At 37.3% G+C, this 16,612-nt stretch overlaps 1 protein-coding gene across 5 annotated transcripts in view; it reads right to left on the minus strand.

Moving 5' to 3' along the window:
• Positions 1-16,612, minus strand: part of csnk1a1 (casein kinase 1, alpha 1) — a 69,732-nt gene that overhangs the window by 32,749 nt on the left and 20,371 nt on the right. For 4 of the 5 annotated variants that reach the window (XM_008402774.1, XM_008402771.1, XM_008402768.1 and 1 more), the window contains exon 5: positions 5,900-5,983. The exons of the other annotated variant lie outside the window; for it this stretch is intronic. In XM_008402774.1, coding sequence (XP_008400996.1) covers positions 5,900-5,983 — 84 coding nt within the window. The remainder of the gene's footprint in view (positions 1-5,899; positions 5,984-16,612) is intronic. 5 annotated transcript variants of the gene reach the window in all.

The raw sequence follows: 16,612 nt of genomic DNA on the forward strand, positions 1-16,612 counted from the left end.
CTGGTGTATTACCACAACCACCTGGTTTGAAGTGTGGTTTAGCATTTGAGTTACACCGCAGTCCAGCCCAGAAAAAAAACAACTGAAAACTGGTATCAGTTTGKAGTATGGGCTTGCTTTTACAAGTATGTGTACTTGATGCTGGTATAAGGACATCACTACCAGAAACAATAATTTTTTAACCATGTTGCACAGTGGGCAAATTTCAGAAAAATGATTTCACATTTCCCTGTACAAGACCTAATTAAACATTGCTCCAACGCTTGGAAAACATTTATACACTAGTATAAAATAAAATGCAGAATATACAAATTCATGTTTGAATACACAATGCAACCAGTTTCAAGGCCTACTTCAGGGTTTCAGGAGTTATTCTAAACATCTTGATTTAACACAAACAAGAAACTAAATCTGGGTTAAAATGGAGCAATTCCAAAGTCTGTTTTTAGAGACAAAAGGTATTTTGGCCAAAGATAAGGACTGGTTCAATTGCTGTAGGTTTGTTTTGAAACTATACCCTGAACTATGATCAATCTGTTGGGTACAATATAATGAGTTGTGCACTGTGGAGTTTAGCAACACTTACAACTCAAAGAGCCATTTTTTGCCAGCTGAAAACTATTGTTGACCATTATTGCCATTGCTTGTGGAAAACACTGCTATGCATGAAAACACTAAAATTATCTCTATATTTTAAAATGTTAAGTTCTTAAGCATTTTTGCAAAAGTTAAGAGTACAGAGCTGCAGATTGAAGAATCCTGGCCTACATCCATTCTGCGACTGAAAACAGGTTTACATAGTAAGAGTAATTTCACAGGGACAAGAGCTCTGCCCTTTTCTATACAACATCATTTTAAAAGGTCAACATTTAAGAGTAACTTTAATGCGAACCACTTAACTAGTTTAAATGAAGATATCAACGTGGACCGCGTACATTATAATAAAAAGCACCAGATCAATGGTTGGCAAATGTTTTTGTTAATAAGAGGTATATTTATTTAGTTTCAGTTAAGTTTCATAGCACTTATGAAAGTTGAAAATTACAAATGATATGTCTTGAGGACAATAAAATCTGAATGACACTAAACTATCATCTTTAAAATTTTGGCAAGACAGAAGTTGTTTTTGGACCAGAATCTATGAAAAAGAAGCCACTTAGTCAATCACCTGATCTGGGTGGCATCCTCCGATAATAAAGAAACTCTTATTTTTGATTAGGAAATGTCATCTCTTACTAAACAAGTTTTAAAGATTTTCTTTTTTCACCCATCTACGGAATATTGCAGAAAACAGACATATCCTATCCACGGGTCAGGCTGAAAAACTAGTCAATTTGTTACTGCAAGTCCACAAAACAGTTAAAAGTCTTCAGCTGATCCAAAACGCTGCAGCAAGAGTTTTGACAAAAATTAAAGAAATCATATTTCTCCTATTTTGTTTTCCCTTCACAGGCTCCTTGTCAAATATAGAATAGAATTTAAGATTATCCTTCTCACATATAAATCCCTTCATCAAGCTACATCATACATCAGACTGATCCATATGTTCCTAGCAAAGGTTTAGGCTACTGGAGGACAAACTGAGCACTTTTTCTCATCATCTTCTACTACTCTCCAAMATGCATCACTTGCTGTTATTTCAACTGTTAACTTTGTTTTCTTTCTATAAAAGCTACATCTGGTCTAGCTGAAATAAWGCAGCTATCAAATAATTTTTCTTCCTCTTCCATTATTAACGGATAAACTGATGTAGGATTATTTCTGATGTTCATCAGTTTCTTCTTGTGCATTCTGCTCTGTATTCTCAAACGCCAAGTCAACCGTGGCAGATGGTCATTTGTACTGAACCAGGTTCTGGTTCTGCTGGAGGTTTCTTCCTGTTAAAGAGGAGATTTTCCTCTCCACTGACACTTCATGCATGCTCGGTATGAGGGATTGCTGGAAAGTCAACGACAATGCAAGTAATTATCACAATGTGATCGTCCAGGAGGAGTGAATGCTGCAAGCCAATGACTCAATGCATTCTGCTGGGTGTCATTACATGGAGACATTTTAATCTACTTTGAATAATTGAGCATAGTGTACWGTTTGATAACTAGGATCAATTGGAATGTATGTGTGAATGAATTGAAATTTTTTTAATAAAGTGCTTTGAGATTACATTTACCATGAAATGGTGCTATATAAATAAACTGAATTGAATGACAAAAATACGAAACATGCACAAAAACAACATTGCTGAATTATTGCACAGGTGTCTAGTGTGTGCAAAAGCTTTTGGATGCACATCATGGGGAGGAAATCCATCCTTTCTTCAAGAATTACCAGTCAGCAATTCACCTGGTACACTTCAAAAATATTTTCATAACTTTTGGTCACCATCTTGTTTCTCACCAGAGCACTCATCTTTCCTGGAGAAAGCACACTCACCGGCCACTTTATGAGGTACACCCGTCCAACTGCTCATTAAGGCAAAAGTCGAATCAGCCAATCATGTGGCAGCCTCCACGACCTCGCCTTGGATAAGGAGAAGCGATGGGGGATGCATGTCWGGTTGTGGAGGCTTTTACGTCTGCTAAGTGCACATCYAATACCCTCAACAACCATTACCTGGTTGAGCCAAGTCCTTTCCTCAAAGAGCCAATCAATGTGAACCTGACCAGATCTCATCTGATCTCTCATCGCTGATGTCAGGAGCATATCAGCTCTGTCACACTGATTTTGCATGTGTCAGCAGTTTCACCAAAAAACACCACCAGACAAACTTCAGGGCACCAGCAAGGTGTGGAGCTTTAAAAACATGGTAGTGGCAGGATGAAGTTGCTGAGAATCTCCCTTTTTGTATGCTCAAACCTTATTTTTGTGACTGTGCAACAGTAACACTTAAATGGAGAAAATGTTTTACATTCTCTTTTATATTTTAGTTTCAAAGGGAATGTATTGGCTATTATATTTTATTCCATAACACCTTTGCTAGTCTGTAATTGCAACTTCTTTAATTTGTTTTATATACATCAGGTTTCCCCCAGAAAACCTGCTAAGCCCAGCGGTAGGGCGCTAGGACAGTCATCAAGCACCCTATGGTTGAGTTAAAAAAACGTTTGTATGTTGTGCTTTACCCCTGCAATTTACTGACAGGAAGTGGGATAAAAAGTTATGAGGTATTTATGCATTATTGGAAGACATTAATAACTGAACACCAACTTTGAAGTCTTTTGAAAAAGGCAAACAAAAAATACAATTAAAATAACTATTCTTTGGAACTTTGGTTTCATCYAAAGTTCCAATTTTGTGATCCTTGATTCGCGACTTGTCACCTTTAGCTGAAGACCAGTAAAGACAGGTAGTGGTTACAGAATTCCACTGCCTCAATAAAAGACACCTGAACTCATTATGCTTCCAGCTCTTTAACCCACCTGTGCTACCACTGTAACACATTGCTACTGGTGTACTGGGAAAAAAAAGACAAAAAATAAACAATTCTTAGCCTGGTGGGAACGCAAGTAAAGCCTTGTGGCCTGCCCGCCCAGCCTACAATRCACTGGGGGAAATCTTGTATTTGCTGTCAGCTGTGCAGGGCTTTGAAGAACAGRATGTTCTATTCAGTTTCATTAGTCCCATTACGTACTCAAGTATCTTTTTTTTCTTTTTTTTTTAAGGTTTTATCAGCTGGCTCTAGTGGCCTTTATTTGATAGTGAATTGACAGGAAAGTGGGTAATGAGAGAGGGATCTTGCATGTCTTGCATGTACGAAAGGTCAACAGGTGTGATGTCCACATTGCGGATTAAAGCCTCTATTTGTGGGTTGTGCCACAGACAGGTCTTTTCCATTTAGAATACTCCAGGCAAATACTGAATTTGCTTGGGTAAATACCCAGCAAATCAAAATATTGCATCAAGCAGCAGACATTACGAAAAGAAAACGTCATGCARGAAATACATGATTTTCCTACCCAAAGAATATCATTGTGGGTTATTATTTGCTTTAATATTATTGTAGGTTGGAATGCATCTGAACAAACCAAGCTCAAACAAAAAGGCTAAACTCAGCATCAGGGTGTAGCTATGTTAAACTGAAGATTTTATTTWWTTWTTTTTTTTACAGTTTACAAAGTAAACTTGCAAACCCCTTTCAAGTCTTAAATTTAAATGGAAAGCAATTTAATTATTTTAAATTTTTCTGATACAATCATTAAATCAAATTTAATAGAATTGTCATTCTCAATTTTAGATCTATAGTCTTTGATAAAATTCAATTCCACTTATTCCGGCTCTGAACGTGACCAGCATAGCTTGTTTTAAGGCACTTGGAACACTATTGTGCGTTTAAATATAGTCACTGTCTTCCAATAACATATAGTTACCTAGTCATATTGTTACATTTCCTGTCAACTTTAAAAATTTTTTTATAAAAATTACACAAAAATACAGTTGGCCATTGGTGGACTGCCCAAGCGCTCTTACCATCAGGTTTAGCTAGATTTCTGGAGGAAACCTTGGCTTTGGTCAAACATGTACAAATAATCTGCAACAAACATTATTTCAAATGGTTCAGAAAACACAATTTGGAATTCTAAATATCATACAAAATAAAGCATAAAGTTGCTCAGAGCACAAAACATGAAATTGGACTAAATACTTCTACCCTTTTGGATCAGGCACATCGTCACAAATGCCCAAWCTATAATTTTTTTTTCGATTTTAGAACCAATAGAGATGATATGGGATCAGTTAACCTCGAGTTATTATGCCAGGATTTAGGTAGTTAACTGTATATATAACAAGCARTGCAATATGGCTTAGTCTGCAAACTTAACCCTTGAACTTTTGTCCAAAATATTAATRAATATTAAAGTTCAGTTTAAACCATTTGAGTTTCCTTTTTAGCCAACAACGTAATCAGTTGTGGCAAATCAATAGAGGGTCTATTTACCCAGAAAACAACCATGAGTGAATATTTGTGATATTTTAAGGCATTTTAAACTTCCAGCATTCACATTGCAAGCTACCATTCTTCATGTGATGTAGCCAAGCTCCTTCTTGTTGTGACAGAAGTTTTAGCAYCACCAATATATCAATACCTTTATGCCAACACCGATGACATCTGCAGAACTTGAAAAAGTCCGTTTTTAAAATCAGCTAAAAGTGATTCTGACTTCCTGTTGGATAAGAAAAATTTACTTCATTCGAAAACCATGGAATTATGTATGTAACAGAGAGTCCATGTCACCATGGTAACACAAAAAAGTCACATTTTCAATATCAAAATCACAAACTTCCGACAGTTTGAAGAGACAAAGAAGGGCATCCAAAAGTGCAACATGGCCTTAACTGTTCTGAGAAGGGCTTTGCCAGAAAGTTATGTGGCTGTGTTGARTGGACAGCGACAACCTTYAAACACCAATACCTTAAGAGTATATTGATTTGTCTTTCAGTTGCAAAGCCAGAATATCTAGTGGGATTTTACATAGATCAAAGATAATGAACACAAAATGATAGTTTAATCATCAAACTGTCAAAAGCAGGAAATCAGTGAACTTAGTATATCCAACTTGCAACTTCATACATTTTCAAGTTTACCACTGCTTCAGCTCCAAGGATAAAATATTAAATCAGGCATTCCAAGCAAATTATGAGAACAAAATGAATTGGGGATTACAGAACACAAGAAGTCAAATTTGACATGACTAAAATAACTGGAAACTAGAATAAGTACACATGACAATTTTAATGGGAGTTTCCAATCTTCTCGCACAGCAAAAAGATGACAGAATACATGTTTCCAGTACTATGCCAGGGTATGATGGAAGCTTGTGGACCAATGCAATTAAAACCAACATACAATAGCAAAGCAACAAATGCTGTAGTGAGGCAGCGGGTGTTGTGGTAAATGTCACACCTGGTTTAATCCTGAGAAAGATGGGTCCTGAGAAGAGCTAACAGCCAAGCTTCTTTTCCTCTTCCCCACTGACGAGTCTAAACACTAGGGCAGACAGTAGAGGGGCAGGGGTCAAAATTAAACAGCTGCTTTCCACCTTTAGTCAAAATTAACATGAGCAAAACAGGCAATTCTGTTGCGCCCACATGGTTTTCTCTGGTACGTGCAACTGGCAGTGTTCTGTGCAGCTAGAGAGAAGATCGACTTCTGTATAAAAAAAGTTCCAAAGAGGATGAGAAAGCTACTAAAAAAATTGGGTACTCAAGATTTGATATTTGAGGCCATTATTCAGGGGGAAAACTAAAACTATGGCTTTCTGAAGGAAACCTTCAGAAGGATGTAGAAGGGGGGCTGCGCAGGTACATATCTCAAGTCTTGTTTCAGCACTTTTTGCCACAGTCAGAGTAAAGAAAACTAAACACGTCATTTGTATTTATTCAGCGGTGAACAAAGCATCAAACTCAATTCCTTCTTCACCACGTAAAAACTTTCTGAAGAATGTTTAAGATAGTCAAACATTGAACAGCCCTGGCACTTTGGTTTTAATCCAAGAATTATTCTACCCAATCAAAAATTAGGGTTAATTGCAGGACGGTAAAAAGTTTGGATTAAACTGGAAGTTGAGCATGGGAGTCACACAAATTTTTCTGTATGGGGCAAAGGATGGCCTACTWCTATAATCTCAAAGTTTACTGCTCAAGCTGTTTTGTATTTGTCATTGTACTAAAAAAAGAGAAAGTGTAAAGAGAAATTGAACGACCCCAATGCAGGTAGTGCTCCAAATTTTCATATTCATCCATTTTGTTCCTTTACTCTCATTAGGTGCTTCAAAGTTAGTCTAAAAATATTTTGTGAATGTGTGTCAACTTGTTGCATTTCATTAATTGATGAAATGTTCAATAATGTTTTACTTTATTTCTGAAAGTGAGACTCCAATTCATTACACAGAGCCTTTATGTCTTGTAATATTATTGATTATGGCTTACAGAGAGCACACCCACAAAACGTTAAAAAAGTAGTGCATATCATACAAAGTTAACTGGAAGGAAAAAGTGTGGTAGGAAAATGTGCACTAGCAACAGGGATAATCATATCTTCGAGCAAAACGCATCGAAGAGGCTGAAGTGACAAAAGAAGATGGTCTAACAGAAAATTTTAGAGCACTTCATAATTCCTTCTGATGGTAAGTTTTATGGAGATGCTGTTTACATTTTGCTGCAGGAATCTGTACTAGCCCACAATGCTAATGTACTAAATGCTGGTTAAATGACCATAGTGTTGCAGTGCGTGATTAACAAGCAGGACTGCACTGATCCCATAGAAAATCTAGAGGATATTATCAAGATGAAGTTGAGACACCAGAACCAACAATGCAGATTATCTAAAAGCTGCAACAAAACTTAGACTTCAATTTTACACTTCAGCAGAACCACAAGCTGAACTCCATACCTCACGGMATTGATGCAGTAATTCATGTAAAAGGAGGTCCAACCATGTATTGAGTGCATAAAAATAAACCCACAGACATCATTTTTGGGTTTTCATCATCTGTAAGCCATATTTATTAAAATTACAAAACATGCTTGGAATATTTCATTGTATTATGAATCTTTCTGAAATCRGTGACAAAATAGTAAACTTTATATAGGGCTAAATAATAAATCAACGATATATATTGCAATAGACGTGAGCTCAATATCAAGAGATGACATATCTGATAAAATACTAAATATACAGAGTATTCGCTAAAATCTGATCCAGAACCACACGGCATCCTGTGAGTTGTAGACAGAGGAAAGACTTTAGCTGCTCTACTAACTCACTCACTGTGGTTACCTAGCAACAACTTGAGTAACTTAAACATCAGCAGTTTAAGTTTTGCCACCATGCCTCTTAAGAGCTCAACACTAAATAACAGCATAGAGTAAACTGTGGATAAAAGAGGAAAGGTCACGCTTAGTCACACTTACAAAATAAAAATGTAACCCTAAACAGACATCTAGGGTGATTAAGATTTTACCTCTTAATGCATGGCTATCAAAACTAATGACTGCATTTATCTGTATTCCCAAGTCTGACAAGACTTCAAATTAGGGGTAAGAGTAGAGAGATCAACACCAGGAGAACTCASGTAAAAGTTGGGGTTAAATAAAATTATGCTCTTCACAATCAAAATTAGAATCTCTTAATAGTTGTAATTGCAGGCTAAATAAAGCAGTGGCAGTAGTAGAATTACCAAATAACAAAAGTTGTATTTAAAATTTTTTTAACTTAAATTTCACAACATACATCCTGGTTTGACCCTGCCTCTCGCTCTTTGACTGCTGAAGATGGACACCAGCCCCCCTTTGCGATCCTGCAAGGATAAACGTGTCAACTGATTGAGAGATAAACGGACATCCTGGTTTGTTGTGCAGGCAACTCAAAACACATGTGAAGTGCTTGAGAAAAATAAAATACATCAATATTATCCTTGACAGTACATTCAGCATCCTATGTCTACACCAAAAAGAACTTGGCAACACCACCTTTTCATCCAACAGATCTATTTTAACCATCTACAAGGTGAGAAGTCCAGGAGGAACTCTGTACTGCTTCAATAAACTCCAACGGCAAATGATGCCATCAACAAACCATATTTTTGAAAACGATGCTGATCCAAATCTGATGATGCAACAAACCAAACCATAAGCCTGCCAGTAACTTCCTACCACAGGCCCGAGCTTAAACACAGGGTCTTCACAAAAATGCAAGCTAGCCAGTTAGCTACTTAGCTGAGCTGAGAATACAACGCATTTAAGTCCACTTTAAAATGAATTAATGCAAACTTTAGCAGATAGAATTTTAATCAAAAAGGACACCTCACAGCAGGGCCGGCCCAAGGCATAAGCAAACTAAGTGGCCACATAGGGCCACTGGGGCCCCTTGAGTGGAACTAATTTTTTTGTTTCCATTTACTACTTTGTGATTATATTAGCAAAAACACACCATTACATTATAAAGTTGTGATTTGTTTTTACAAAAATATATATTTGATAATGTATGTAGAAATTATTCTTTAAAAGGGCAAAAAGAAAAAAAAATTGCTCTTAGGGACCCCCTGGTGGTCACGGTAGGTAAAGAACTTATCCTTCAAGGAGAGAGAGAAGAAAGAGGGAGAATAGAAAAAAGCCAAGATAAAGGTATGTTTTCAAGTGTCTTGGTAATGTAATGTTTATCAAAAAGATTTGCAGAGCTGCTGATAAAAAAAAATAAAAAATAAAAAATCAGCTTGATAGTGACCTTCAATGGTCCAGTTCACCAGCCAAACATTTATGCTAGCAAGTTTTTGTTTGTGTGAAGCCGAGTTTCAGTTTTAAATGGGTTGATTCCTGTGGTTGGCTATATATCTTTTTCTACGTTTTTTTTGGTTTCAAAATGGTTTGGTCGATAACGTTTGATAATTAAAACTTCTCAATGTTTCACATTGTCTAGCGAAACATTTTTACATCATGCTACATGGTTTGTACTGTACTGATATAGTGAGCTACTCTGAGCTGTAGCTGGCGATATGTTTGCTACTGAGCATAATTCATGTGGCTAAAACAAACAGTTTTACATCAACTTATAAGTTAGGAAACTTTTCATGTTAAAATCATTTGGAGGCACAGAATCAGCCCAGTACCAATCCACATTCTCTGGTGAGAAAGACTCAACTGGTATAAATGWAACTTTTAGCTATTGGAGTTACGCCTGAGACAAATTAATTTAATCAAAGTATGTCATGAATATGTCTGTTCTCCACCTTAAGTAGTGCTGCACCAATTGCAGTTTTCTTTAAAAAGCCTTATCTGCCCATTTTGAWTTTGGCCGATACCAATTTTTTCGTCTGAAATGTAGCATCCTATGTCTATGATGCTAAATATAGCAAGAAAGTTGCTGAGTTGGTAACAGTTGGGTGGCTTTTAACTTCAAACGTGCGGACACGATCTGGTGTCCGGTCTGTCAGTCAAACCTCTCACTGTAGAGCAGAAGAGGACTGTGGGTGATTTTTTTAAAGCCTTTGCTGAGGTAGATAAGATCAGCTTCAGATGCAAGTATTGGCCGATCACCGATCTCCCAAGATTAAGTAAATTGGCCGCCCAATAAATGTATCCCGTATTATGCATACATAAATGATATAATGTAAACAGCACTATCAGAGATGCAAGAAGTTCATAGCAGGTGTGTGAATACTCTAATCATTGACTGCAGCAATCCACGTTGTTAGCAGAAAGAGAGGGCCCCAAAACCAGATTTCGCTTAGAGTCCCATGGAGGCTTGGGCCGGCCCTGCCTCACAGTCTGAAAAAATACCTATGTTGAAAAAAATACACCTCTAAAACCAAACACTTGATTTACTTTCTAAAACCCTGCAGACATCCTGACAATACAATAACCAACCTTTTAAAGCATTACATTTGTAAGAATTAAGTCCAAAATTATCTTTAAAATCCCCAATAGCACATCAGGAAACTTGAAGATACAATGTTCCAAACTCTGATAAGCTAGCTCCACAGCTTTGACTTGGACTGGAAAACATGGCACAACATGTGAGGCAACAAAAGAAATGAATAAATAAAAATAAAAAAAAACTCTGCTCAGTTACCATATCATACCYAGACCARTGATGCGTGTTAATTTTTCATGCCCAATTTTCAAACAGCATCCAAAAATTATTTGAATGCTGGCGAGTCTGTAAAGCTGGAAAACTTTTTTGAAAATTTCATTTAAACAATTGGAACTCCATTTTAATATGCAGCAATTAAATTATCTACAAGGCACATAAAAAACAGAAATGGAGTAAGCTAGCATTGGCCTACAGATGATGGAACATTGAAACGCATTATTAATRAAACAACAGYACATGAAAACAAGTCCATAAYATAACAGCATCCATTTATTGTAAATACAAATAAAACATGCCATTAGGTTCAAATTGGTATATAAACAAAAAACAACTTGAACTTATGCTTTAACACAGTGTTTGTCAACCTTTTTATTACCGTGGACTGGTGTGAACCTTCAGATAAGGCTTCTGCATGATGGTGTTCCCGCTAAAGCCCGAATATGTCAAATTTTGTGTCTTGGCCCTTTTATCGCAGCCTGTAGGGTTTTTCCCCGTCTGGAAATGAGAATACAACTTGTTGCATGTGACAGGTATCCAATCAGAAAGCGCGGTGACGTAAGAACAGAGGGGAATCCCAAACAGCTRACATATCGCGCAACTGAGAGTCCGATGGATATCGGAGATGATATGTGGAMATATTTATTATTATATGTAAAGGTCATTATTATATATGTTTATTATGTTTATTAAGTTAAAAATGTTAACTATGAAAAAACATTCACCTCCAAATCATAGTGCAGCAAATAGAGCGGCTGCTCCCGTCGTCTTTTATCCACCGCCTTTTCTTTTTGTTACGTCTTTTATCTCTTAAAATGACTCCACAAACTATCACTATTGTTTCTACAYAGTCATCCTGAGCCATCTGATCTGTCTCTTACTCATTTTGCTGTTTGTGGCCTCAGTGTTGGCGCGCAAGTAACCGAGAGAATCCGGTTAAAGATTTTCAAAATAAAAGATCCTCCAGACTCAAATAATACATAAAACATAAATATTTAATTATTTCTTGCGCGGCCCGGTACCAATTGGTCCACGGACCGGGGGTTGGGGATCACTGTTTTAAAGCATTACCGCCTCACCGCCCTCCTGCTCTGCATGTTTTAGATRTGCCTCTATTCCAGAACAGCTGATTCAGATGATTGCATGACCAAGTACTGCAGAAGCCTGTTAATCACCCAGAGATACAATACAGGTGTAGCAGAAGGGATTCACCTAAAACATGCAGGACAGGAGGGCGGTGAGGACCAGGGTTGAGAAACACTGCTTTAACAGATGGCACCTGAAAAATTTAATATTGTATGATGAATTTAGGTCAACTATGGTTACTCTTAAGAATTTAGATATATTTCAACTATACAAGACACATRCTTTGGTTAATAATTAATTATGTTAGAACCAGATGCAATATCACCCCAGAGATGTCAAACAGAAAAAACTGTGTTGCATAGTTCCACAGTGGTATACTTAAAGCAATATTTTGTGACCCTTAAATTGATAATACATGCAAATATTCAATCTTTTTGTCAATTCATCCAACTGCATACATTCAAGAGAGCCCAGAACAAATAAGGCAGGAATACAAAGTATTTCTATGTTTGGGATGGAAGGCAATTTCCACTTCCCTCCTCTATACCAGTCATCCCCAGTAATTCAAAAAATAATTAAATATTTCCGTTTTATGTATTATGCAAGTCTGGAGGATCTTTTATTCTGAAAGTCCTTTAACCGGATTGCGCGCCAACATTGAGCTACAAGCAGCAAAATGAAAAATGAGTAAACAGATGTCTTTGGAAAGTTTCTTTGCGAAGGGGAAAAGGCCCAGAGAAGAGAGGGGAGAATGGATTTATCTCATTAGTTGATTCCCACATTCGAAGCCTGTTCTGAATGATATTCGGCGATTGGCTCGATAATGAGGCAATGAAGCCTTCAAAACTGCTTTGCCACGTAGAGACCAAGCACCCTGTGCATATAAGCAACACTTCGGGTGTCAGTTTCCCAGATGGGATCGTCTTGTTGCAGAGAAACAAGCTCCCATTAATTTGCMGTTATAGTGAGTTAAATTTTTTATGGAAGTAAAACGTTAGTTTTTGTGGAGCATCTGTATTTTATTTTGAAGAAATGTGTAAACGTTAGCATAGCAACCAGAGTTAGCGAGCATTAGGACAGTGGTCAAGAYGAGAGGAGTAGAGCTTGTGAGTCTCAAGTCTGGTTCACACAATGATTTTAGAATTGTCTGCTGATTTTCCAAACCTCAGTGGCCACAAATGAGCTGATAAAAGTACAACAGGTTTGATCGGTTCATGTCTCCAGCCACACATGATTGCATGATTGCAGGAGCAACACACCACACATCAGTGTTGTAGTACTCGAGATCGGTCTTGGTCTCGAGACCATTTTTTGATGATCTCGTCTCGGATTCGACCGCATTTGGTCTCGGTCTTGGGCGCAGAGGACTCACCATTTTATTTCAAGACCTCTCCTTATTTCTGTTGATATTCCTTGTTCAAAATGCCGAATAAACATTCATGCTGTTTCCACATAATCATAATCTCCAATGTCCACCGGAGTCTAGGTTGCACCGTGCCCGCTATTTGGGATTGCCCTCTGTGCTTATGTCACCRCGCTCTCAGACTGGCTACCTGTCACATTCAACAGGTTGCATTCTCGCTCCCAGTTGGCGAAAACCCCATACGCTACGATAATCGGGCCAAGACAATCCAACATGTTGAATATGCCTGATTTTAGATTGGAGCGGTCCCAACGTTCTACGTAACGCACCACGTTACGTAGAACGTAGAATGTTCTAAGATTGTCGTAAAGGGAAAATCAGGGCAAAAAATTTTAAATTGTGCCATGTGAACAAGGCCTTAGCAGGCAGAAAACCATGCAGAAGCCTTGTCTGACAGTTTACCACCCCCGAGCCGCAGTAAAATCGACGARCCTTGATCAATCCACGGTGAAAAAAYGGTTAGAGACCTGCTCTATACAACATCACTCTATCCTAACATTTAGTTTATTGCTGAGCAGGTTGAAAAATAAATATTTTTTGTGATTTTAATGGGGGGAGGGTTGTGAAGTAAAAAGTATCATGGCTCATAAGTACCTCTTATTTCACAATATTGGTCACATAGCAAAAAGTTGGACACCACTATAATAGGTTGAACTGAATACTTTTTGCACAACAATTTTGTTGTTAGCTGGTTAACAGAATCGGTGTTCCACAAAGAAGAAAACCACACCGCTCTTCCTAAATTCGAGATTTTACTATCTGGTGAGTGCCTTCTTAGGGTTTTGAAATTTGTTATGCTGCTGCCCCTGCAACCCAATCCCAGATAAGTGGAAGATGATGGATGGCTGAATGGTAAACAGAGAAACTGCTGCCTAAATTCAATGACTCAACATTTCTCTCAGAGCAGTATACTGTAAGAAGTTAAACAGAACAGGTTTTGCATTTAAATTTACGTAATGAATGATTCTGTCAGTTAATCCCTTAATCCTAGCCCCCAAAATCACCAAAAACGCCTGAAAGGGCATACCCAAATTAAATCAGCTGCTGTTCTGGAACAATTTGGAGTAYATGTCTCTGTCTCTTTGTGAAGATGACAAGTTAAATTTTCCATTTATGCCGTCAAAAATACTTTAACTGTAAGTAGTTTGTAGCCATTATGTTTGCAACATAAAAGAAATTGAATAATTTTGTTTCACATACCTTTTTTATATTTATTTCTTGTAAATACACACCAAGTGTTGAATGTATTGACTGGAAAATACAATAAATCTGTGGAATAAAGTATTCTGCTCGTGGATTTCAAGATTGATCAAAATAGCACAAAAARACGTCATTTTGGACATGTTTATTTTTGAAGCTGTACGGGTGTTGTCCAAGTGTGCCATTTGGAGTCTCCTAATGGCACTCATTTTAAAAGACATAAAAAGAAAACGCTTTGGATAAAAGACGGCAAGAGCACAACAGTGAGGGTTATAATGAAACATAATGACCAGAGGAATCCTCCGGTAGACACAACATTAATGATAGTGTAAATTACTTCTAATTATATAAAGAAAATAGCATATCTCGGGGGTCAGGGGAGGCTAGGGTACAGTCAGACCTCCTCCCCCTTCTTGCAATACACTGTCCATCCCTGTCCCCATCCGTCCGCCCCGCCACCCCCACCCCCAGCACTCTTAACGATACGCCAGGTGTTATGTTTGCTTGAACTAACCTAGTGGGTTACAAATTGAAATGCTAATTTTATCTCAAAGCATTAGTCATCAATAATTTACACTAGTGGTGGCTAGCTTAACTGCCATTGTTTTGGCCACCAAAGAGTCGCTGTCTTCACAGGGCCTTGAAATAGGCAGGCACCTCYATGTATGAGAATAAGCCTGTATCCAGTTGCATGAGGGAGTGACAGTGCAGCAAATAATGCTTCCAAACCACTCGAGATATCTGAGGAACCGTCAAAKTTATGGATGTCATTCACTCACCATTTTTATTGGAACGAATAGTGGAACAGTTCTGTTGAAAGATTTTGTCGAAAAATATTAAAGGCACAAAATTGTGTAAAATATTTTGATAAAACGGGTGAATTCTGAAACTATTCCCTCTACCTTGGAAACTATAAGGGCTACCGATACGATTTCGTCACAGTAGGCATCAGGAAGGGCCAGTGAACAATCATGCCTTCTTTCATGTGAGAACCCTTTTCTGTCTTTGAGCTGTGATGATGTAAAAATATGCTTCATAATCAAAAAAAGATTGGAGAAAATCCGATTTTCAACTTTCTAATAGACAAAATTTAAGGCAAAACTGTAACGGGTAAGAAAGAAAAATGCATACATTGTGAGCACCAGAAAKGTCTGAACTGAAATTTTGTCAAGTTTGTGTTCCTACATTGCATTGTTGAGGAGATATGACATTACGAAAACATGTCTGAAGCCAGCTTAGTTTAGATTTTTTTTTTCTTCTCCCCCACAATATAGTTTCCCAATTTGGGTATGCCTCGATGCATTGGGCTAATTTGCCAGAAAACTGCAAGTTCCACATCAATGAGTGTTACATGGATTCAGAAAATACATGTCTGGTACGTTTTGATGTATAAAATGTGTAGAAAGTGAAAACTGAGTGCGTGATCAGAAGCTGTTCGGGGAGGAGCTAATTGAAATCCATTATGAAGATTAATTATGATCATAATGCACCATAAAGTTGAAGAGGGATTTTATGAAATCGGTAAAAGATATGAAAAAGCAGAAACATACGGAAATAGTTGAAGGGCATCATTAAATCTTAAAAGTTGAATGATGTTTCTAGGTGAAAGTATGTGGAAATAGTAAAGTTTGCAAAGCAGGCAAATTTTACTGAAATTTTTCAGGTTTTTGTGGAGCTGAGTATTGTATTAAAATAAGCGGATTATTATAAATATTACATAGGTTATGAATAGCATAAGTAATGGGATCTTTTGAAACTTTGTTCTGAAGTTTCAAAAGATCCTGAAGATAAGGGGCAAACCCATTCAACACCAAGTTGTTAAAAGAATCTTAAAACTTATCCAATATGCAACAGGGAACCGGCATAACGACGCCAATATTGGCCTTATATGGTCAAACTTCTGGGTGCCTGTAAGAAATCGACTTGCTGCATTCTGGATCACTTGAAGACGCTGTGTCAAGGACTTATCTGTTTTTCAACCTTTTTTGAGCCAAGGTACATTGTTTTAATTGAAAAAAAATCACRAGGCACACCACCAACCAAAAATGGAAACAAAGATACTCTGTAGCCGCCTATATTACATATATAGTCATTYTTATCAAAGTGTCTTGAATAGGAATCAAACACAAAAACGTATTTTTATCACATTTTACATTTCTTTTTTCAAATTGCACTTAACATATTCACTTCAAAAATACACCTGAACAGCCACAACACTGTGGTGTTAAATTTAAAGAAGTTGTAGAAAACTTCAAAGTGTTTTACAGACTAATCCACAAGCATCTTATAGCCAGAATACAGAAAATAATTCTTATTCTGAA

This window comes from Poecilia reticulata, unplaced genomic scaffold, assembly GCF_000633615.1.
Source record: "Poecilia reticulata strain Guanapo unplaced genomic scaffold, Guppy_female_1.0+MT scaffold_256, whole genome shotgun sequence".
NCBI lineage: Eukaryota > Metazoa > Chordata > Actinopteri > Cyprinodontiformes > Poeciliidae > Poecilia > Poecilia reticulata.